Genomic DNA, 23915 nt, shown 5'->3' with positions numbered 1-23915 from the left:
GAGAACAATTCTCAGTGTACGCACGGTTTGAGATCTACCGTCGGTTTTTGGCAGGAATAACAGGAACCTAAATTCTGCTGACGCTTTCCCTGTCCTCACATATTTATATACATCGGTCTACCACCCCGTAAAAATAAACAATGGTTCTCCGGAGACGGCCCAGACAACCCAGAACTGTCATAAACGGGGATCCAAGTCCCCGATCAAAGAACCCGAGGCTGCCGTTCGGCGCTCCCACGGTCCTGGAAACGGCGGGGCCCGCCGGCCCGCCTCGCCGCGTCCGCAGGGACTGCAGGCAGCTGGCGCCGACAAGTGTGAATAGGGGCTTCATTCTGTGGAGTTAATGTGGCTTCCTCTGCATAAAAACCCCTTCATTTCCCACCGAGACGGACGAGTAGAACATGTGATTAAAGATTTAACCAGCCAGATGCGGAGGACACGCACCACGGATATGTGTGTGTGCGTGTGTGTGTCTCTTTAGGTGAGTAAAGAGTCTATACCATCAAGAGTCACAACCCAAATGGTGCTCAATCTTCTGACAGAGCACATGCCTCGGGTCGAGATGCTCTGTTTTGTATGTTTCTATGTGTGTGTGTGTGTGTGTGTGTGGGTGGGTGTGTGTGTGTGTGTGTGGGTGGGTGACAGGAAGAAAGACAGATCAGAGGGGCACAGAACAAAGAGCTGTGTGTGTGCGTACCTGAGTTTCTGTGTGCTTCCCCTCGGTTGTGTTGTGTGGTATTGCTCGGGGGTCGGCCGGGGTTAAGATGGTGAAATTGCAGCGGGGACGGAGGGCGACCGAGGCCGAGGGGAATGAATGAAATCCGCGCGGCAACTACAACAACGCGGTAAACACCGCGCCAGCGGCACAAAAGCAGAGAGTGCGTCACTTCTTTTCAGCTCGGATCCGGTAATTTCAGTGCAGTTTAGCGTGATTGAGCTCACATTGTACGGGCTTAATATCGCACACAATGTCTCAAGGAGCTTCAGAGACCGTGACATCACATTTCAATGAGCCCACAAGGACAAAAAAGTACTCAAGGAAAAGCTCAGAGACTGCCAATATTATCAGCGACCAACTTCTCAAAGTGCAGGCAGTAATATTTGTAAGAAATCCTCCAATCTTGTTGCAACAGTAAGGCGGCTCTGGGAAGGGAAACCCCGTGGACGTGCGGTGGATGAGATGGAGGGAAAGCTGCCCACGCTGCCACCGGTGTCCCCGGACGCTCAGCTTTTTGTTCAAATGGGCTCCGGGCGCAGAGGAGACTCCATTTTAAGCCCAAATGTGGTATTGTTTTACGTTTGATGTCGCTCGGTGGCACTGCGACTAACTGCCTCACTTCGGCGAGGTAAGCGCCTACATTTCCTCCGTGTGCGTTGGCTCTGTTGTTTTGTGACATCACAAGTTGGCTCCTTCACTACTTTTCTGCAGATCCGGATGTGGCGGATGTAATTAATAGTTTAATAGTTTAATTTCTGGTAAAATCTCTATCATGTGGAGTTTATTGAGAATTATTTTTGACGCGTTGAATTTTGAGGGTTGTTGGCACATGCGTTATGGTTCCTGCTGTTTAGATATATCTCTTGGAAAAACACTAGCTTTCAAAACGCTGAACTCAACGTCCACTCATTAGCCTTTTCTGGAGCTATTAAAAGCTAACTGCACTTAGTAGCGTCCACAGACTCTGCTGCACCGAGGTTGAGGTTTGCTCGAGAGGAGCGATGAACATCAACTTTGCATGCACTTTGTTTCATGTCAAACAGAACAAAACATGTTTTTTAAGTCCTGGAAAATAAGCTGGAATGAATCACTAAACGGCATGTGTTTTTGCAGTGAAACGTGTGTTTGTGTGCACGTTTGAGTGAGCGAGAAAGAGGAAACAACTTGTGAATGAGAGAGGAAGAAGGGGGAGCAGTGTATGCAGGGTAAGAGGAAGAAAAAGAAAACACCAGACTGGTGGAAAGAGATTGGGTCCTCTGGAGAACTGGGATCCTGTCCTACCCATCATGCATTACGTCTCCGTGTGATCTCTCACCTCAATTCCAACCTCTGGAAACTGATCTGTTTCATTTGAATAATTCACCATCAATTCCTCCTCCCGTCGTTCCTCCCCTTCTCCTCCCTCCTATCTCCGTCCTTATCTTTCCATGCGTCTGACTTTTTTCCTCTTTTTTTTTTTTTACGTGGCCTAAAATTATCTGAAAAAGATCTCTCAAATGTCAGCCGTAATTATGCGTCATGCCACTCTCCTCCCCCCTCTTGCACAGGTCTTCACATAACTCATTCATACAAGTGTAATTTTAGCTTTGCGATGGACTTTCGGCGCTTTCCAATGTGCCGGCTCAAGACAAGACACTTTCTTCTGGTTTGCACTCCAGCGAAGAGGATGTCGTTTGTGAAGTTGTTTCAATATCGCAGCCGATTTTCTTTTCTTTATCAGCAATCCATCAGGTAAAATGATTTTACTGAAGTGAGGAAGTTAGCATAATCAACTTTCATAAAAATAAAAAATAAAAACGAGATAAAGCAGGATTCTACTTCATATCTTTATCCGCTGTCAACAGAAAAGAGGCTTCAAAAGCTGCTGACTTTCCCAGTGTCAGTCTTCAAATGCGACCATGCAACGACTTCTAAAATGACAAGTCGGCAAGAAAAATGTCGATTTCACTCTTCTAAGCTCGTTTCACACAGCTATTAGATCTCAAAGGCAGACGACCCGGGAACAATCCAGCTGTGCTGCCACATCAGAGCCGTGTAGTGCGATAGAGAGGGATGACCGAAGCACAGCGTGTGATAACATCCCAAACACGTTCAATGAAATCCGTTTCAAAACCGAAACCTGTGTGTACCTGCTGCAATACTTACAACAAAACATGGTCCCGAGGAGGTCTTCAGACATTCCTCCAGGAGTTTCATCCTGAGTCGCTGTAGTTCTGGACTGTCCCACTCCTCTGGGTCCGCGCCCCAGTACAGGTCCACCACCTGACGACACACAAACATGGGCCAAGAGTTACGATACTTTCTAATATGTGCACACACAAAAAAACATACAAATTCAATGTATTCAGTCTGGCACTTTTTCTTGCAGAATTTTCCCCCGACACTTCTGAATAGAAAAGCTTCTCTTGCTTTTTTTTAAAATTCTATGATAGACGAGGTTCATTTAAAAATGACCCAACCAGCATCCTCAACTCTGAAAAATAAAAAACAGTTAAGCAGAGAAAGCGCCGTTTTTAAGGGAATTGGAGGAAATATTGATGCAATAGTATAATGAAACAAAAGTGCAAGTGGGGGTCAGTAGGTTTACATCCATCTTCATTGAACTAATGCCTTTACTCGTTCTTCACTGACTCACACACACACACACACACACACGCACACACACACACACACACACACACACACACACACACACACACACACACACACACACACACACACACACACACACACATGCATGCATATGCCACTTTGAGCGTTTGAGGCCAACAGGGAGGAGTGACACACATACACACAGGCGGCGGAGGGGGGGGGGGGGGGGCCCTCAACACATTGTGTCACGCGGTTTGACAGCTTAGACGATTCCAACTGTAAAAACACAGAGAAAGGTGAGGAAACACACCACGCTGCCGCAAGCCTCCCGGGGGGGGGGGGCGATAGTCGGCCGACTGACATGCGGATTACAAAGAGATGCATTAGGCTTTAAAATAAATAACGTGCAATCTTCTCTTCTTCTCCTTCTTATCGATTCTGCCCGTTCGCCTCCCCCGATGGCGGGGTTTGCGGCGAGAAACGTAGCATGAGGATGAGGTGGAGCCAAAGTTATTCAGCGGCCCTGCTCCTTCATGCTCGGCCGCTCACCAGACGAGCTGGCTCAAATGAGTTTAGCCTGGCACAATGACCGACACATCCGCAGTGTGGCAGAGAACAGCGGTGACTGGCAGCCCTGTGTCCCCGGATGGCACTGAAACTGAGAGTGCGGGACTTGACAGTCGAGGGGGGAGATATTGTCCTCTCCGGTTATTGGCGGAGCAGCAGGAGCGCCGGAGCTACACCTCGGCTCATCTGCTCCGTTGCTGCATCTGTGAGCAGCTGTGTTGCCGTGAGAGAAGACTTCAACTCGCTGCCTCAGGCGGCAACTAACAGATATCTTCATTAGCAATTGTTCCAGTAACAACCAACCTTTTTGCCTGTAATGCCTCAAAGCACAGTTATGTATACATTTAATTGGGTGATTAAACTTCAATTGAAGACAACAAGCAAATACTAGAATGCACAACAATAAATATTTGTTGGATTTACGTTCAGATTTGTGTTGCAACCAGGCGGCAACCTCTGTTTCTGCTGAGCAAAGTGTCTTAATACATGCATTCTCTCTACAGACCAACAGGGGGGCACTCATCATGTCGTAAAAATATATGTACATGTATGACCCTACTTCTCACTTAATTCATTACCTTAGAAAACATTGTGAACAGTTTATGGTCTGAGATAGATTTCGATGATCATTTAGTCGACTAAACACTTTGAAAGAAACATTTAAATAAGTTTGTAAAGCCAATGCAAGTTCCAAAAGGACCAAATATATTACATTTTTTATTATTTCCGTTTATTCAGATCGTTCAGACGGTTTAAAACAGACACATTCTCACACTCGAGAGGCCAGAACCAGACAGTATTTGACATGTCTTGCTTAATGAATGACGAAAAAGATGAACTGATTTTCACAGAGATTTATTATTATCTGCAGACGGACCAATTGTTTTGACAGTCCTACCAAGAGAGAGATAAATGGACGTGGGATGAAAACTTTATAACAGGACTGCTAGTTACAAGCCCCTTTCTATTATCTGAAGCACCGAAGGCTTTCACTTTGGAAAACAACTCTCCCACTCTCTCACACACACACACACACACACACACACACACACACACACACACACACACACACACACACGATAAGCATGCCTCGCCGATGTGGAAAACTCATTGCTTGGCACATCAGTCATTGCGTATCAGTGTCACCAATCTACTTCCAACGCACACGCGTGGGAGACTGCGATCGGCCCCCGTGTTGACAATCAGCGTATGGGATGGGGGAGGGGAAGGGGGGGGGGGATAAAATGAGAGGAGCGCCCCCGATTACGATCGGTTTCTGCTGGGTTTCAGTCGGTGATTGGGAGGACGCGCGGTAATTAAAAGCTAAATGAAAACATCTATTACCTGCGCGCACGCGAGCAGGGAGGACACACTGATTCAATTTGCCCCGTCACTTCCCTGGAGTATGGATGTAGGGATGAAGGGGAGAAGGTACACCCTAAATGGGCAAGGGCACATGAATTAAGTTGAAGTTATAGACGGGATTTTAAAACAAAGCACTGTTAGATGAGGACTCCTGTGGGATCGGCTTTGGCTGGAACTGCTTCACAGTTTCCTCCCTCCTCCTCGCTTTCTCTTGGATGCCAACTTCTCCTTTGTCTTTGCTGCTCCTCTCTCTCTGATTACGTTCCCTCTCCCCCACTCTTTCTCTCCCTCTTCCGCTAAACTATATGGTAGTGGGGGCGGCGGCGCTTGCGTAAGAGCCGAAGCAGCTTCGACTAAGAAGCTTTCTAATGCCCTTGGAGAAGGCATTTGCCCGTGGCGGGTCAAGTGCAGGAGAAACCTTTTTTATTTATTGAATGTTAGACTATTAGACTTTGGGATTATGCCCAAGATGCCGAGGAAGAAAGGGCATGAATTCAGGCGGGAAAAAAACAAACCACCAACAGAAAGACTCAGGCAAAAAAAACCAACCAACAACAACAGTAAAAATAGATGCGGTGCCAACATAAATATATCTTAAGCTTTCTACTAGAGGCATTTTTTTTTTTTATCAAGAACATGTAGTAAATCTCTAAGAATGTTTGATGAATACAGCTTTATAGTGCTCAAGGAAAATATGAGGTTTAGCAGCAAATCCATGGCCAAAAATACAATTTCTGCAGTGATATGAAAACTGAGTTTGAACATAAAAACAGACACAGACATCTCAGGAAGGCGGTTAAGCGGGGATCTGAGACTTCAATGTTAGATCTTTTAAAGCTATATTTTACTTTGCAAATTTCAATAGTCTGCCTGCTTTTGATAAGAGGTCAAGTTTCCCTCCATGAACCTCATGGAGTTGATTGAGGTTGCCAATGATGAGCGCTGAGTGGAAATTTTCACATGCAAGCCCTCGAGAAAATCTGTCACGCCGTGACACACTGTGGTAATTACAGTGCGGTGTTTCAGGCATTGCAGCTCGACCACAGCAAGTTAAGGTTAAGAGCCGGTCAAAGACACGAGGTAATGCGATCACGTGACTTGAGGTGGCCTTAATGAGGCACCAGCGGAGGAGGGAGCAGACCTTTTTTAATAAAACTACTCAGGGAGATGCATTTTTCACTGCAGACGATGCCTAACTCTTCGGCTGACGGTGCCCTTTTCAAGGAAAGGAGCTTTAGAAACCAGCATTCTTAAAGGGGAACCATGCTAATCGTCAAAGCTAACAGTGTGGGGCTTGTTTTACATTTTCTCTCCATCTCTCTCATAGTATAGCTTTCTGCGTGAGCAGGGAGCTCCACGCTGTAGCAGGTGAGCAAAAGGGGAAGCTAAACTATCAGCAACATTTTCTTTCCATCTGTGAAGCGCGTCGCCAACATTGTAGCTCGCCAGAGCCTCGAATCCTGTTTTGCTATTTGAAAAGGGCTGTTGGAGCTGTACTCCTACGATTTTGCCCCCCCAAGAACACAGCAAGAGAAAATGTTCTGTGTGTAATTAACTTGAGCCCACTACTCTGAGGGGATTCGTGTTTGCCTCCAGTCTTTCCTTTGTTTTGCCTCCAGCTGACTGTGCAAGACTGTGATGTAATCATGACGTCGGCACCAAAAAGGTCGGTTTTGATGCCTTTTCTGCTTCAGGGCTGAGAACACGACAGTAGAACAATGCTCACAGCTCCAGATTCAGGAGGTGTTGGCCTTAAAGTTAGCTGAGATCTCCACGCCAGATGGAGGTGCTTGAGAGTTAAATGGGAGCAGACCCGACTTGGAAGCTCCACAAAACAATAACCACACTAATCACAGCACTGTGAACCAATGTGGGAATGCATGATTTAGCTTCTTTTGGGTTGCAAATTGAAAACATTCATAAAGAACGCTCCTCTTCAAGGAGACTCGGAGAACGGCCCTCATGGATATTACAATGTCGAAAAGTTCAGGAAAAGACTTTAAATTCAATTGTTCCCGCTTCCTCTGCAACTAATATTGATCAATCAGGCGTTATACTTTGCTGTCAGAAAACCCGCCAGACGTTTCTTAAAATTCATGGTATTCAGTGTGTAATATGAGTAGAGTTAAAGTGTCAACACAGCTTTGATTACTTATTCTCATCTCACAGATGCCTGACATCGAGCATCGCGGAGCGTTCTCCAGTCACCAAAAACACTGTGAATTGAAGACGGACATTTTTAAATCACTGAAGAAACAGGCTTTTTTTTTTATACACACCTTGCATACTCCTGACATGTTCTGTACTGGGGAAGCAGTTCATCTGAGTTTATTGGTTTCATTGATCCATCGCCTGCAGTATATCACTGGGGTAAAATCACTATTTTTCCAGTCGATGACGCAACTGCAGACCCGTAAATGTGGCCACCGGGTTAAACAAGTCGAACTTAGCGAAGACGTCTCGAGGGCCAGAAGTGTGGGCGAAAACATGTAGGTGTGTTGCTCGAGGCCACTTGAAATAAATGAGAACTATTTTACCATGACTCATCTCTCAATATACTAACACTATTATGAAATCTGTTTCACGACAAGAAGTCTCCATGTTTTTGATTGAAACCCATTTTTTTACCCAGGCCTTTGTCCATCAAATGTCACATAAATATGCTCCTATTTTCTAAGAGGTCCTGCTGACGACGGATAAACTGACAGGGGTGAAAATATAATCATCATAGTGACAGTAATAAGAATGAGTAGCTCTCCCATGGGTTTTTACTAGTACAGTGTAACTGAAGGCTTTGAGGCATTTCATGTTTGATTTTTGATTATCTTTGCTGTGGAGGCAGTTGGCATGTTGATGTGTTTTTTTTTCGTAGACTGAATGGAGAAAAACAACCGTCTCCGAGGTGGAAAGTGAATGGAGACGATGGCCGACTGCCAAGGAGTGAAAGGAGCAGACTGAAAGAAGAGCGAGAGACACATTGAGCAGGTAAAGTGATGGAAGGGCATTGAATATGTCATGCTTTTATCAGTTTCTCCTGAAGTTTTACTGTGCATCTTCGACTTGAGGTTTCCTTTTAATAGGACTTCAGCTCGACGGTAAAAGGATATTCAGTATATTAGCTATTACATATTTAAGTGGGTGACATATTCTAAGGGCATTGTGTCTTTTTTGACGAAGTTAAATTGACAGACGTGTTCCCGGTTTTTTGAAGTTCAAGCATTATGGACTACGAAAAATGGTGGTGAAATGTCACCTCGCCCCTCATTTCTCCTCCCGTCTCGCCGTTTGTAAAAGACGCCGGAGTGGCAGCCGTTGAACAGAATCTCACAGCCGTGGCCGGGAAACTTTTATTATAATTGCACTTGTCTCCCTGCGTGTGACGGAGGGAGAGTTTGGCAACCGTGGTCCGACCACATTATTTACGGCGATGCTCCCAGAAACCCCGAGATCCAGTTTATCTCCTGCATGTGGGCGGAGGTGATTGCGCTGTAACAAGATGATTGATGGAGAAGTGGAAGATGGGTTAAGATAAGGGGAACTGGGATTTAAAATCTAGATGAGAAAGTGACAGTCAAGCGTGTGCAGAGCAATAACAACTGGACTGGGGATTAAGTCCATAAACCGGCACGTCAGCGGAAATAAAGTGGGAAAGACTAACTAGAAGTTTTTTGGTGAGTTGTGTTTTGTTTCTATGGAGGTGGAAAGTAAAGAGAGCTTTTGGGCACACACTTCGCCCGAGATATCGGCAATCAACGGTTGTTGGATTGACGGTGTTCGGTTGCAAAAATTTGAACTTATTGCCTCGCCCTCGTCCGACCGAGACAAAATGTAACTTTACATTTTTACTTGGATGTATTTTTAGCTGCACGTCACCAAAACCAGCTTTAATGAGCTGTCAGCCGATATCATCCACCAATACATTTGGAAAGGAACCAACGGGCCACGTCGAGAAGAAAACTCTCTTCACAGTTAAAAAAAAACAAGAGAATGGATGAATAACTTCACCAATCTGAAAAATTGGACACGAGTTTGGTTTCCAGCGCACAGCGAAACAACAGCAAAAGAGTCATATGTCGTACAGGTGGTACAGACCACTTATGAAACACAAAATGCATATTTCATGTTGCTCCGGAGCCTTCAAAGCCACCAAATAACGAAAAAACAAATGTATTTAAAACAGTGTGTTACGCCCAAGCCTCCTGGGTAGTTTTGTGTGCTCTATCGGTTTCTGTTGTCTGTCAATCATCTTGTCTCTCGATCCAGACTCCTCCCTCCTCCTCTTGTGCCGTCCTCCTGTTTGATTGCAAGCCCCGCCCTAATTGTTTCCACCTGTGTCTAGTTCCCTTGTGTATTTATTCTGTGTCATTCCCTTGTCCTGTGCCAGTTTGTCTTTTGATGTCTGTGAGTGTTTGTCGCAGTAAACATTGTTTTTGAGACCAACTACCTTGCTTTGTGTCTACTTTTGTGTCCTGCTCCCCGTGGTGCCAGTTCCGTAACACAATGTACGTATCATACATACACAGTGAAAACCTAAACTGGGTTGTAAACAAATGAATTAATATTCAAAGCGAGAGACCCAAACCAATCCCAAGAAAACCAGAAAATAATTAGATCCGATGCAAAATGTGGTCGACAGAGCAGTAATTCATTTCATGATCACACAATTTTCTCTTAAAATTATTATAATGCAGCATACGTCTCTCTCTATCGTCTCCATTCAGGTGTTACTCCCTAGATGAGTGCCAATACAACATACCTCGTTCTATTAAATATAATCTGGAGCTCTTAGCTGGGTCCAATATCAGACTACTGTTCTGAGATTGATGACCAACTTGAGCTCAGGTGAACTCCAGCGATCGACGTCTTAAAGATGAGTATAAGGTCGGAGAGAAGCCGTATTAGAGCCAGCGTCCACACACCAGCAGTGTTCTGGTGTGCTTACAGACGGGCTGTCTGGCCCGGATTTTATACGTGTCTGTTTTGCTTTACTGTGTTGTTTAAAAAAAAAAGTCTGCAAACACAAATGTTAAAAATGGGGATCTCGCCTGATCCCAGCTGCTGTGCGCTGACTGAATGAGGACGCGGCCCTCCGCCCCTGGGCTGGATTTCCTCGCCCTCTTCATCCCCTTCCATCCCTCACTCCTTCCCCTGCGATGCCGCTCCATCCTCTTAAGGGAGCGTTCTGGATGGAAACTGAGCCAAGTGATGAGGGACCGGGGAGAATTGGGTTTTTATCAGCTTGGCATATGTGTGTCAGTGTGTGCCAGCGGATGTGTGTGCGTGTGAGAGGCGAAGTGTATGTGTGTGAAAGGGGAGGCGGGAATCGCACACATAAATTACAAATCAAAGCAAAAGATGAATGCGAAAATGATACTCGGGCTACAACGCAACGTACATGAACGACACGTGGGACTTCACGCGTAACGTGACGCGTCACCGAGACGTTAACTCGCACGTACTTGGAAATATATAAAATATTATGAAGCCAAAGTGATCTGTGGTTTTAGCCAAGGTGCCAACTCTCACTTAGCGTGGGTGGGGATGAGGAGTAGGGGGAGGGGGGTGGGGGGGGGGTCGGATAGAGGAAGAGAAGGAGGAGGGAGAGTAAGTGAGTCATAGTATAAACTCCCAGGCCCTCTGCATAATCATTTCAGCTCACGCTTCGTCACAGCGAGATGAATCACCAGACAGACACGTGGCCACAGATACCGGAGCCAAAAACGTCTCCGCCTGGCTCCTCTTGCATTATCTGGCACTTCCCTGCCACACGCAGACATTTGAGAGAGTCGGCATTGGTCGTGAGGTCGTCCTGTCTGGTCTTTGGCCGTTTGACCCTTTTTGGCTTTATACAGTTGGGGCGATTCGTTGAATGGTAAATGACTCCTCCCATTCACTGACTGGCTGGTCTCCTCGCCAAACCATTGTGGATAAGCTTAAAAAAAAGACATGTAACATGACAAAGCAATTCCTGTTGAAGTCATGTTGCTACTGCTGTAATGCCTCCAACTCAAGTGAAAACCGGATTCATACAGTGAGCGTTCAACCAGGGAATATTGATGAATTTCTTAATTTAACCTTTCGACGTAAAACAACCCTCATCACACAGGAGCCTTCACTGCTCCCTCTCATCTCATCTCAAGTCCTCCAATCAGGCCGCCATTATAAGACCCCTCGGTCTACAGATTAATATATTCAAAAACTGATTTAGTCTGACTGCCATTAGGAACTAGTGTTCAAACACACGTACATATTTGCACACTGCTATTTCCTGTACAACCGGTACTGGTTCTGTGTACAATTTGTGTTTTTTGACGACGCAAAGACCCCCAAACTCCACAAAGCGTGGCTAAGCCCTGTGCATATGTGGGAGGGGATCTAAGCACTATTGTATGAAGTCTTGTTACAACACCTTTTTGATTTGGTTTGTGCTCTCAGCTGTTTACCATCCAAACATTCTTGGCATGAAATTAGAATGAGCCGCAGACGCCCTGCTGACTTCCGCTTTGCAAAAACAATTCGGGGGGGTCACCGAGGTCCCCTCATCGCACGGAAATCTCCTCGGATCCTTCGAGGAACAATCTGTGGCAGAAATCTCTCCCTGACTCGAGGGCTCCCCTGCATTTGTTAAACAAACAAACCTCTGATAGCAATCTCTCTGTGTACAGTGACGCTTGATTTGCAATGCAAATGATCTCGATCAGTGGACACCGCGGGGAGGGTATGCTGCAAATTCTCTGACAACAACATAAAGTAGGCCCTCGCATCATGCCGCCTTATCCACGGCTAGATTTGTGCCAGCCTTCGCTGATGGAAGCCTTATCTTCGCTGGCCTTCTGTTCGCTTAAAGGGACGGGGATCCCGGCATGCTGCTTTGGGGGGCCCCTCCAGGCACCGTTGTAAGCCACGGAGTAGATTTGGAGGCACTTAACAGTCAGTATTGGAAAAAAACTAGAGAAAATAAATCGAAGGATGAAGCTCGGTGGAAAAAGGGGAAATGCAGTCAGTTACCTGGAATTCAATCCCATAGTTCTCCCTGCAGAAGTCTCGTAGTTTGGGGTAGACGTGCTCTTTCAGCGCGTTCCTCTCCGCCTCTGTGTCTGGAAACCAAAGAAATAGGACATGTTTAACAAACAAGCACCAAGAAAAACAAGCATGACATGGAGACGAGAAGCAGAGCTCGTCTGAGTCTCTTAAAAAGGTGCTGAATTCCTAATTCAGAGCAAATCTATTGTCTCCACACGGCTCTCAACATGGCAGCGGCCGAGCCGGCGGGTCGCAGCTAACGGTGATAAACATCTTGAAACGGCTCTTGTTTATTCAAGTTAATCGCCAAAACTACATTTTACGAGATTACATTTGGACACATTATGATAACGCGATGATTTACTTTCAGTCAATACTCATTTTCACTGGCTCGAGCCTGAACGCATCATAATGTAACTGAGCAAAAGCTTCGTTCTCCTCGCCTCAATTTGACAAAACGGATTGGTCGGTTCAATTTAACATGATTGGAGATCGATGACTGGAAAAATCAATACAATGCCAATGTCCTGATCACATATTTTACTGAATATTGGCAGATAAAGATGATGTATTTCACAGGACCATGTAAACAAAGCTCCGAAGTGATGCCATCGACATTACTCTAAATCTTTACAGGTTATATTTCTGCTCAGAATATGATGTTGTTTGAATGTTAGCAAATAGTTGTGTTTGGGAAAATTGCGAAAATTGCTAAGATATCCTCAGACCAGATCTCTTTGTACATCTTTGTCGGGGGCTGAAAGCAGAAATAAAGACTCCAGATTGACATTCAACAGGTATCTTAATTGGACAGCTGGGACAAAGGCTAAAAAAAAAGAAGTTGACATAAAACTGAATAGATTAACTGCCTTTTATTATACATCTGAAACATGCTTTTTTCAAATTTCTGCTCGATCAAAAAATGGATTTATCGTTTTATTTAGCTCCAATACAACACTAGTAACGTCAGCAGCGTTTATGTACATACTTTTTCTTTAACATGCAACACCTTTTTTTACACCCATAACAAACACTGGAAGAGCTGCAGACAGCAGCGACCCGGCACACACTGTTGAAGAATGTGGGATTATGCAGCATTACAAAGGCAGTGATCATATTGGACAGTCGCAGAGTGAGTGCCCACGGCTTCTTGTTGTGTCCCACTTTCTTTCCTCCCGTCGTCTCTTTTTCACTGTCTTCCAAATGGTTACTGTAATGTATTTGGACAGGCCCAGTCTCTTCCTCCCTCTCGTTTTCTGAAGGGTGTGGACGGATAGTTAAAAACAGAACATGCCCGACAGAGAGAGAGAGAGCGAGAGAGCCCTGTGTGACCAAGAAGCTGCCTCGAACACACATGGTGGACGCCGCGCGAACGCTCTCCTCCGCCGCTAACCGTGTCATACGCAGCGTGAGCAGAAGAGCCCACAAATTTAGTCTGACGAATCCCCCCCCCCCCCGCCCTCGTCTATCTTTAGCGAAGGCTTTAGGGCCTGGCCGTACACACATACGCCCACGGCCACACGAGCCAAATGTCAAATCAAAACTCAACAGCTGTAATAGTATGCAAATGGGATGAATGGCATCAGTGGAGCGCTCATCTCCTCCCATCACATGCAGTGAACTCGTTACGTCTAACAGGGACGAGGGCGACATCGTGGTTTATGTGATTTGCACGTGACGCGCAGGAAGGTCGGTGTCTCCACCTGACGGACTAAACTGTGTTGTTTGTTTGTGTCGTTCTGATAACGGCAAGACGCCCCCCCGCCCCCCTCTCTTTTCCTCCCCGCCGCCCCACCCCTCTCTCTTTTTGTGGGACGATGATGAGTTATGGCAGCCTGACGTATGTGTGTGTCTGTTGTGTGCACACCCACATGCAAAGGAACAAAGACTGGATGTTGCATTCGCCCTCTTTCTCGCTGTGTGTGTCCCTCCCTCCAATTTTCCAATCTGCATATTTCAATAGTGCCGGCCGATCTATCTCTCCTTTTCAGATTCATCCTGTCAGCTCTTTGTTTTGTCTTTCACACTTCCTTTTCTTTCCTCTCCTCCTCCTCCCTCCTCCGAAGAACACAGGCTGTAGCTTCAACATGGAAACAAAGTGAAATGTTGGTTCACGTCGCTTCCGTCTTCCCTTCATACTCAACACAAGGGCGATTGCCGTCAATCCTTTTCATTTTCCAATCGTCGTTTAGTCTTTTAAAAGGCGACTCAAGTGAAACAGGCCATAAGACTTACATCTTCATAAGGTTTGCTTCATCTAACCTACATTCCAATCCCAAATATATCCAATTCCCAGTGCAATGAATCCTCAAATCCTCACATTTGAAAAACTGAAGCTAGCGATTGTTTGCCCCTTTTTTTTTTTTTTGTTGAAAGAGGCAGCAATTGTCAACAAAGCCAAACAGCTAAACCAAACGCTGACATTGCTTCAGCTGGTGCTTCAATCCTCTAGATAGCGGTCATCATCAACGAGGCTCTGACAAAGCAATCACTCTGCTCTCCTCAAGATACGACACTCCAGAGGCTCTCGGTATGCACGGCAGCTTGGAGATCTCTGATTAAAAGAGAGGGAGAAGTCAACAAGACAAGTGTCTCTGCAGATAGACCGACGCTGTAACACGGTGGTCATCCACATTGACACGCACGCTACAGTGTGTGTGTGCATGTGTGTGTGTGTGTGTATCTGAGGTGCTTAAAGGGTTCATCACAATCAGAAATATGCTACTCTGAAATGTCTGCCTCCAGAAACGGCGTCCCTGTTGGATAAAGCGTTTAGCCTGTTAGCTCGACTGGATATTCATTACTGATATCCGCAACATCCTTTTGCAAGATATTTGCAATCATAATTCGATGGTCGCTTGAGTATATTTTCATGGATCAGTGGTGTCATTAGTTCAGATCGCCCCCTTGTCGAAACCGGCTGGTTGTCAGCTGATCGTCCAATCAGATGCATATATATTCAATTATTGTGCAGGTCAAGTGTACACATATGCACATATTATGGTTATACAATGCATTTAGTTGCTTTTTATAGACTGAACAATTATTAACAGATGAATCAATTTGCATCTTTTGTTGCAGCCTTCGTTCAAATTCATGCCATTCTCCCTCTCACTTGTCTTGCCGAGCGCAGCATCTCATCGCTGCATATTTCAGTTTATTCAGCGCCGTTGCTCGAAAAACTTGTCCGTGTCGCTCGGTGCGGCCGCACAAACTCTCTCTCTCTCTCTCGTGTGCAGAGCCGAGGCTGAACGGCAATTATGCAAACGCGCAGTCAGTGAGCAAATCGATACCGAATGACCTGGAAGACGCTAAAGGCAAATTGTTGCTGTGTAAATCGGCCATCCGTAAAGGCCAGATGTTCCTGCATTTCCCGAGCACAGGGAGACCCTCGCGTTGGATCAGAGTACCACTGAATCATGGGGAGGGAAATCCACTGGAGCTTTTTGTGCTACCACTTGATGTTGGGGGGGGGGGAAAAAAACCCTTCACAGTAAATCATGGTGATGACTGGATGTAACAGTGATGGGGACTTCCCTGTTTCTCTGCCAGTAACCTAAATTGTGCATGATTAAATAACCATAGAGTGGTTGCAGGGAGAACCGGTGTTACTCTACCCAACACAGAGATGTACTATAACAAGTTCATTGGGTAACATCTGTGCTAGCAGCTGTTGCCTTGGGAACAGTCTTCATGCCGGGAACACACTACACGTTTTACAGCCCAATTACAGCCTCGCCGCGATGACTGATTGTCAAGAGTCTGTAACCATGGACACCTCGCGTTATCTTGTAGATTTAAGATTAAAATCTCTCGCCTCCTGACATAACCCCCAGATGGTCCAATCAGCCGCGATTTTATCAAACGCGTCGGATTTTATGTCAAATTTTGTTCTCGGGGATGCGCATTGATAGCAGCACATCATCGGTATCGACAGATAACGGTTTGAAAATGAAAGATCGGCACGAGCCGGACTTTAATATTTCCTTTTGTATGACTTCTACGTAAAGACGGGAACCGAAACCCGGTATTATAGATCCAACTAGGGCTAAATTATAAAGTACGTAGCGTCTTTTTTTTTTTATCAGTACAAAAAAAAAGTCATTCATTATCTCGCTGAAGCATCTGCTCTGCTCTCTGAGCTCCTCGACAAAAACACACAAACACACGCACACAAAGCGGTGTCGTCCTTCAATCAGAGGATCGGCGGTTCGATCCCCGGGGGGTCCCTCTAGTCCGTACCGACGTGTCCTAGGGGAAGACCCTCAGCCCTCGGTGTGTGAGTGCGGCAGGTGGCACCTGTGCATGCTCGCCGCTGCTAACCGCTACAACAACAAGCGCCGGCCTCGGCTCGTAGTGGATTGTTGGAACGGATGACGGATGACATGGGGTGTTAAAGCACTTTGAGTGGTCGGTTGACTAGAAAGGCGCTATACAAGCGCAGGCCCCCGTTAACCATCTATTTAACTACTGGCTGAGAGAAAACAGCCCCTCCTCCCTCTATCAGCGCTACCTCCAGGCAGCTAATCACACCAGTGGAAGCAGGAGGATGGGAAGTAGGACTGATGTCGACTGGTGTCTTCTTCATTCTCTCTAAACGTCACTCAGTATTATCCTTTATTTTTTTGACATTTGTTGCCAGTGAGTGTACATGGAGAGGGGAGGGAGGAGCGCGGGGCTGTGCTGCTGTAAACATTTCTGTTTCTGCTCAGGACGCGTCACAGCAAAGTGACTACGCCGTGTTTTACATGAGCTGGAAGTCGTTTTCATATCCTGCACAGTGAGTGTGTACATCGTGGAAACATTGTGTTTGCATGTCTGCATTCATCAGGATAACGGTGGCATAACAATACCAGAATGCTAATTCCTCTACAGGAGCGACTTCATTGTCTCTGCGGTTTAGTGGAAATAAATACCCGTGTACATCGGAATTAGACAAAATGGGTATGGAAGTATTGGATATTGGCAAAAATCCAATATTTCGCCGGTTCTATTCTTGTGGTTGGACAATGATGCGATGCTACGCTGATACATAAACCGGGCTGAAGACATGGAATTGGGGATGGACGTTAGGACTGACATGTTCTTACCAACGTCAGGGCATGAATGCAGATATTTTGTAACAACCTCAGACAAATCATTGACCGACGAGGTTAACGCAGGGTTGCCAGGTCTGTTTGTTTCCTGCCAAATGTGTTTTGAAATGAAGTCTGAAAGAAATACGGCGGACATGGTCTTATATCCGGCTGAGGTTTCTGTTGGTTCGAAGCTGATTCAAATGAAGTAGAATGAAACGCTGTATATTTATTTAAATATTAATTCACGTGTCAAATTTACAGTAATACAATTAAACGTGCAATATTGCTTTACAGCGATCAACATTATACCACCTCTGTTTCCAGCAATTAATAGAAGCAAATATATCAAGTGTTGAGGAGAAGGTGATAAGCTTGTGATGGTGTTTGCGTTTTGTAACATAAGGAGCTTTGGTAAAGTGTTTATCACGTTTATTTTATACCTCACGAGGAACCTCGTAGTCAGATCATCACATTATATTTTCCAAGTTCAGTATTCATTTTTAATCTTGAAAAATGGTGTTATTTAGGATGATAAATCTTTGCATGCACTCAGACTTTTCTGTCAGTGTCCTTGATATGGCGGGATCTCGAGAAGTGAGGAGAATTATACTCCAAGGAGAATTAAAGTGTGAGAGACGTGTTAAATATTCATTGTATTTTTTGAAGGGAAGTTGTTACTTCTCAGTTTTGTGAAATTCATCAACATATTCTTTCTTTTCACATAAGAAAAACTCCGGAAACTACAGTTTGGAAGCCCTGAATATGCACAATGAGGAGTAAAACATATGGCGATCTGGATGACACCTTCGATGGAGCAAAATGTTCATGAGCAAAACTAAAGAGTGTCCCACTTTGGCAAGACTTTAAAAGTAGCAAAAAAAATGAATATACCCTCCAGGAAGACATTGAACGAAACATATTATAAATTACTGGGAAGATTTTGTTCATTTTCAATCTCGATGATCAGCATTAAGCCTCCAGACTCTCCCCAGAAGAGCTCTTGGTGTGCACATAAAACCCCCATTAGTTATAAACCACACTAGCTTTCTCGAGGTTAATTATGTTGGTTATAAGTGGATAAGCGCGGTGTAATTTTATTCAGGTGTATCCAGCGGGCAGCTTGCAACCATTGCAATCATTCCCTGATGAGATATTTTTTTACAGCATGTTCCACGAAATGGTCCAAACACCCAGGGAGTGTGGCGAGTGTGTGAGGGCAACTGCTGAAATTGTCAAAACGATGTCCTGAGGGTGCAGGATTGTTCCCCAGCACTCTGAGAGGTCACTAAAAGCTGCTGCCAAACTAGTCAGAGTGAAATTTCTCTCTCCCTTCAGGAGAAGAGAGGGAAAGGGGGGGGGGGGGGGGTGCAGGACAACACAAGGGGAGACGAAATAAAGCTAACAAACACGTCATAAACTTCACATTGCGCAGAACGGGGACTGTGCTCACCCCAAAAAATAAAATCACCAGCCCCTGAAAAGCAATTTATTAAACAAAAGCCACCCTTGACACAGTATTTTCCACCCGTCCTCTCTCCCTCTGTCCGCCTTTCCACCTCTCCCACTCTCTCCATTGTTCTCTTTCACCAGACTCAATTCAAAAAAGTGGATGATTACGGAGAGAAAGGGAGATGTTCGGAAAGTAAAAAAAAAAAAAAAAAGACCATTGGATTACGGACGTCTGAGCTGGAAACCCATACAACACAAACTGAAAAAGATAAATAGCGTAAATTGAAACAGTGGGAATGATTGCGGGGTGATTTAGGATGTAATTAGTGGTGTCCGTGGTGACATGCTTTGGCCTTGATGATGGCGCTTTGGACGGGCGGATGGATTTTATGCATCGCATCCCTAAGGCCTCGCGCTTTTATCAACTTTAAACGGCTTATTAAGTGATAGCTTGCATACATGTAGCGGCCTATTGCACACAACCGATACCAAAGCCCCCGAGGTGACTACAGCAAGGTAATGGAGTCCAGATATGCTTATATGGATCTCTACGACTAAACACACACACACACATACACTATTGACAGAGGACACAGGCTTACACAAACACACAAATAAATCACTTTAAGCTTTTCTCTGGTTTGTTGCTGCCGTCTGGCTACTGGCAAGAACAGATATCTGGGTTTTTAATTGATCGACTGTGGCCACACACACACAAGCACACACACACACGAACAGATTCATCCACCTGAGCCAAGAACTTGAGTGTTTCATTAACGTTATGGAAGGAGGATGTAAATCCACTCAAATGAGCTGTTTAGCTTACGTTTTTGGCAAACACTCTGGAATACATTGAGGAGTGAGCCTCCTAATGTATAGCGTCTGCATGCGGTGCTGATGACTCAAACTACTCTCTTCTGGGTAAGACAATGTGCTTTTACTAAAGTATTGTTTAAAGGGAGGTCTCTGTAAAGAGCGGATCAGAGGAGCGAATCCGATGGCGCAGCCAAATTGAAACCGTTTTCATTTGTGTGCTTTGAGAGCCACACAGCTGCGCACACACACACACACACACACACACACACACACACACACACACACACACACACACACACACACACACACACACGTTGTTACTGGATACCATCAGAACGGGATCGGTAGCCATTGGAGCGATGTGATTGGTCGCCTGTCTGATTTGACCACATTCTGCATGTACAGTAAGGTGAATGCTATTAAATAAGTGCATGGACAGCCCCCTCTAGTGAACAGGGAGCAACGTGGTTTTGCAGCAGGACTGAGGGCAGACCTGGGTCACATGTTGTGAGTAACGGTATTTCTTCATGAGCACATTGAAGGTGGCCACAAACTTTTTTTAGGAAGCCATTTCAATGCGTTCAGAAACCGACTACGGTTCAAACTGGAACACTGCAATGGAGTAAAATCGCCTGAGAGCTGAAGAGAAAACAAATAGATGCAAAGAATACCTTCATGCAAATGTGATTTGATCAAAGCGAGGGGGATCAGCGATGCTCTGCGCCTTTTGCCGAAGCAAAAAAAATGACACTGGATACCAGCAACTCGCTTCACTGGAGACAGCACATCCAAATTAGCTCTTTTCGCAGCTCCGGCCGTGTTGTGTCTCTTTCCGTTTGTGCCGCCGGTGTGAAAAGAACTACTTGGAATAGCCTCCCCTCGTCCTTTTTTTCTTCTTCTCCATCCACACCGTTGAATGGAGCGTTAAATTTGCGCTGCGGTCGGGGAAGGTCTGAAAGACTGAGTCAGCTACAGGTGGATAAACGGTGGCAGACGTCTCGCCGTCACAGCGCAACAATCCCGGAGTCAATTCAGTCTTTTTTGAGGTTTACAATTATTTGCTCGGTGAGGGCAAGCAAATGGCGGTGATCTATCGACAAAAGCGACCTCTCTTTTTGATTCCGGCGTGCCCTCCTTCTCGCTCTCATGCCCTCTCATAGCCTACTCTACTTCCCTTGCCTTGTTTACTCCAGTTTTACTGAGCCTATTTTTACCCCCTTGCCCAGAGGGCATATTCAAATACAGAGCTGCAACTGGGTGTCTCCCTCACAACCCAACTGTCTTGCACTCTGCTCACACCATGCACTCTCTGTCGCGAGCAATACGTTGTTTCGTTTGGCATATTGGAATAAATCATGCACCAATTTATTTTATTTTTTTGCCAGGTTGTCACATGGCCAAGCGTAACCTAATTTGAGATATTTTCCAGCTGTTCCATAAGGTTAAGTGGATCGTATGTCAGACCTTTATCGGAGAACCCTGCTTTTCCCATCAAAATGGGCTTAAATCAATACTGGCTCACGAGATCACATGCTTGGAAAATGTTTCATATCCTGATGCATTGACCTTCTACTTGCTTGACTTATTTCATTTTGTATTTGTTTGCCCTAATAGCTGCAATTTGTTTTTTGGGATTATTTCTCAAAATCTGTCAAAACAAGTAAGACTTCATGATATGTGTGCTACGAAAACACTATACTTAAAAATATTAATTCAAATAATACAAATATAAAAGAATCAAACATGTCCTAAAAAGCCCAAAGGGTCATTTATTTTTTTTTATTTTTTTTTTTTACCATATTTCAAAAAGGAGTCACAACACACAACAACTGTGTCTTGTGGAATGTGAGGGTCTGCAGGCTTGAAGAAGAGTGTGTGTGGTGGGGAGCTGGTGGTGTGTGTGTGTGTGTGTGTGTGTGTGTGTGTGTGTGTGTGTGTGTGTGTGTGTGTGTGAGGGGGGTGGAGCACTGACTTACCGTCGGGGTTGGCACAGATGAAGACCCGGACGCTGCGGCCGGTGGGGACGTGGTACGGCAGGGCGTTGATGTTGCCGCTGATGGCCGCCTTGCGCAGCGCCGACTCCCGCGGGCAGGGCTGCCTGCTCCCCACTCCCGACGGCCACATGGTGGGCGACTTCCAGCGTGGCTGCACACACGCACATAAAAAAAGGGCACGTTAGCGCGGCCAGGGGCGCACATGGCCAGACCAGACGTGCATGCTTCACGCGCACAATCCATCCACACACACACGGGACGCGTTAATTATGGCAAAGGCGTGGGCCCTGCATGTAATAGCTTTTTAATTTGCTGCTAACTTTGGACACGTTTACTGACATTGACTTAATTCCAGGGGGCACAAATGCGCCTCTGGGACCAAAACGCATATCATTATTTGATCCCAAAAAAAAGGGTCATTTTCTTTAATTAGTGCACTTTGTAAGAAGTGTCAGTTTGATTTGTTATCTCACGTGAGATGTACAAGGATTTTTTTGGGGAATATTTTACTCGTGACAAAACCTTGCCATACTCATAACGCCCATGACACACACGCACACACACACGACACACAAGTAAGTTTAGGTGGCTATGCCTCTTCTCCAAACCACAGGCGTGACATTGGACGTGGTTCTACTTGCGTTGTCGTGACGGAGATACAGTACGAGGATATTACGCACAGCCTCCTACCGTCACGGTGCATGCGTAATTTGTATACATGTCCTTGGACGCATTCGTGGATATTCATGCCACTGTGGGACAAACAGAGAACCAGTACGACACGACATTCACACACACACACACACAACTCGGACACACGAGCAAGCATCAGTCGCATTCCCACCCCAGAAAGAGATGCTTGTCAAGGCGAATAACCGCAACGATTGGTTATTCCGCCAGGAGCAGATGTCAAGTCGCTGGTTTTCCCGGAGTTGGTCTATCCTGAAATCTGTGTTTCAAAGACGGGAAAACCTCGAAAAGAGACAACAAAAAGCGAGCGGAAAGTTGGGTAGTCCACTACAGAACACTACATTGAATCCTCTGAAAATAGACAACTAAAAAAAAAAAAAAAACCCAGAGGCACAGCATCCACAGAGAGAGGAAGAGAGAGAGAGAGGAGGCACAACAACAGGACACTTCTTGTTGCTCACATTCATTCGCTTCATTTCGCGGCTTCCGAAAATATCCAAGCGTCGAGGACGGTAAAGGGAGGATAAAAACGCCCATTAGAGTTTCTGTGGCCGAGAGACGACGCCGGGAGACGGTGAAAGGGACGCCGTGGGTCGGAGTGCTCCCCTTGGCATCCTGCTGTCTCTACGAGCCCGACCGAGCTCTGAGTCTGACAGCCGGAGAAAGCGCGTGAAGCCGGAGAAAATCAAAGCGCGACCGCCGGCTGGCATTTTCAAAATAAAACCGCAACTTCCAGCGCACAGCTTGCTACACCCCCCTCGCTATGAATGTTCACACAGCTTTACAGCGACAACAACAAATGCTTGTCGTTAATTTTCTTTTCTTTTTTCGAACACAAAACAATGACAGTGCTCGTGACTCCGTCTACTCACCTCGCTTTATATCGCCGGAATTTGCCCTTTTACGTTGAAGGCGTTGAAGGTAATTCCGGTCGTGCTGTACCTCTTTCGGTGGCACTTGACGGAGGAGCTCTGGATGCTCCTCGTATCTCCCTCCCTGTCTCTCTTCTCTGTGGCGGACAGACTGGTGCTCACCCCCCTGTTAACATTTTGCACCGGACCGCGGAGTCAGCGTCAGTGTGGTGTCGTCAATAAATGACGTCGCAGCACGTTACTTTACAAAAAAGGAAAGTAACGTTACCGGTACAAAGACGTCGCGGTGTCGCCCCTCCCCCCTTCGAATAAAGTTTAGCTAAGTTATCCACACGAAAGTTAAATAACCCTTTTTTTTCTCCACTGTCTTGTTTTGGGGTTTATTTTCCACTCAAACTAACATTATCCAAATCATTATCCTCTCATGGCCGCTTGAGGTTACTAAAATGATACATTGTTATGATATCTTAATGTTATTGTTCCTGTTGGTTACCTGAGTGCCCTTTCTTTCTTTCTTTTTTTTTATTTTTTACCGCGGTTGGGGGAGAAGCAGCTTTCCGGAAGGGGAGGGGCTAGAGGAGGTGGTGGTGGTGGGGGGGAGGAGTTTGAATTAATTGCTTTATCGATAAATGTACCTACAGCCTCTGGTTATTCGCGCTGGAAGTTTAAGTGCATTGGATTTGTACTAAACGGAATTGATTACTGTGCTGTTCTCGTGAGGGGGAAACGCTGAACCATATATTCCCCCCCC

General features: G+C 45.6%; 1 protein-coding gene across 3 annotated transcripts in view; it reads right to left on the bottom strand.

Moving 5' to 3' along the window:
* Positions 1 to 23266, bottom strand: part of LOC137792640 (NACHT and WD repeat domain-containing protein 2) — a 41826-nt gene extending 18560 nt beyond the window's left edge. The window contains exons 1-4 of one of the 3 annotated variants that reach the window (XM_068588385.1): positions 23165 to 23266; positions 21585 to 21753; positions 12251 to 12339; positions 2864 to 2980 (exon numbers count right to left, since the gene is read on the bottom strand). In XM_068588385.1, the coding sequence (XP_068444486.1) occupies positions 2864 to 2980; positions 12251 to 12339; positions 21585 to 21732 (354 nt within the window). In that variant the 5' untranslated portion in view covers positions 21733 to 21753; positions 23165 to 23266. Of the gene's footprint in view, positions 1 to 2863; positions 2981 to 12250; positions 12340 to 21584; positions 21754 to 22446; positions 22638 to 22753; positions 22878 to 23164 lie in introns of those variants that run through there. The other 2 variants (XM_068588383.1, XM_068588384.1) reach the window with 2 other exon arrangements.
* Between the last annotated feature and the right edge of the window lie 649 nt (positions 23267 to 23915).

Source organism: Clinocottus analis, unplaced genomic scaffold, assembly GCF_023055335.1.
Source record: "Clinocottus analis isolate CAN_PGR_092001 unplaced genomic scaffold, fCliAna1.0.p SCAF_21, whole genome shotgun sequence".
In the NCBI taxonomy this organism is placed as follows: domain Eukaryota; kingdom Metazoa; phylum Chordata; class Actinopteri; order Perciformes; family Cottidae; genus Clinocottus; species Clinocottus analis.
The sequence above is the reverse complement of the archived record's forward strand: the minus strand, read 5'-3'. Positions and strand labels throughout refer to the sequence as shown.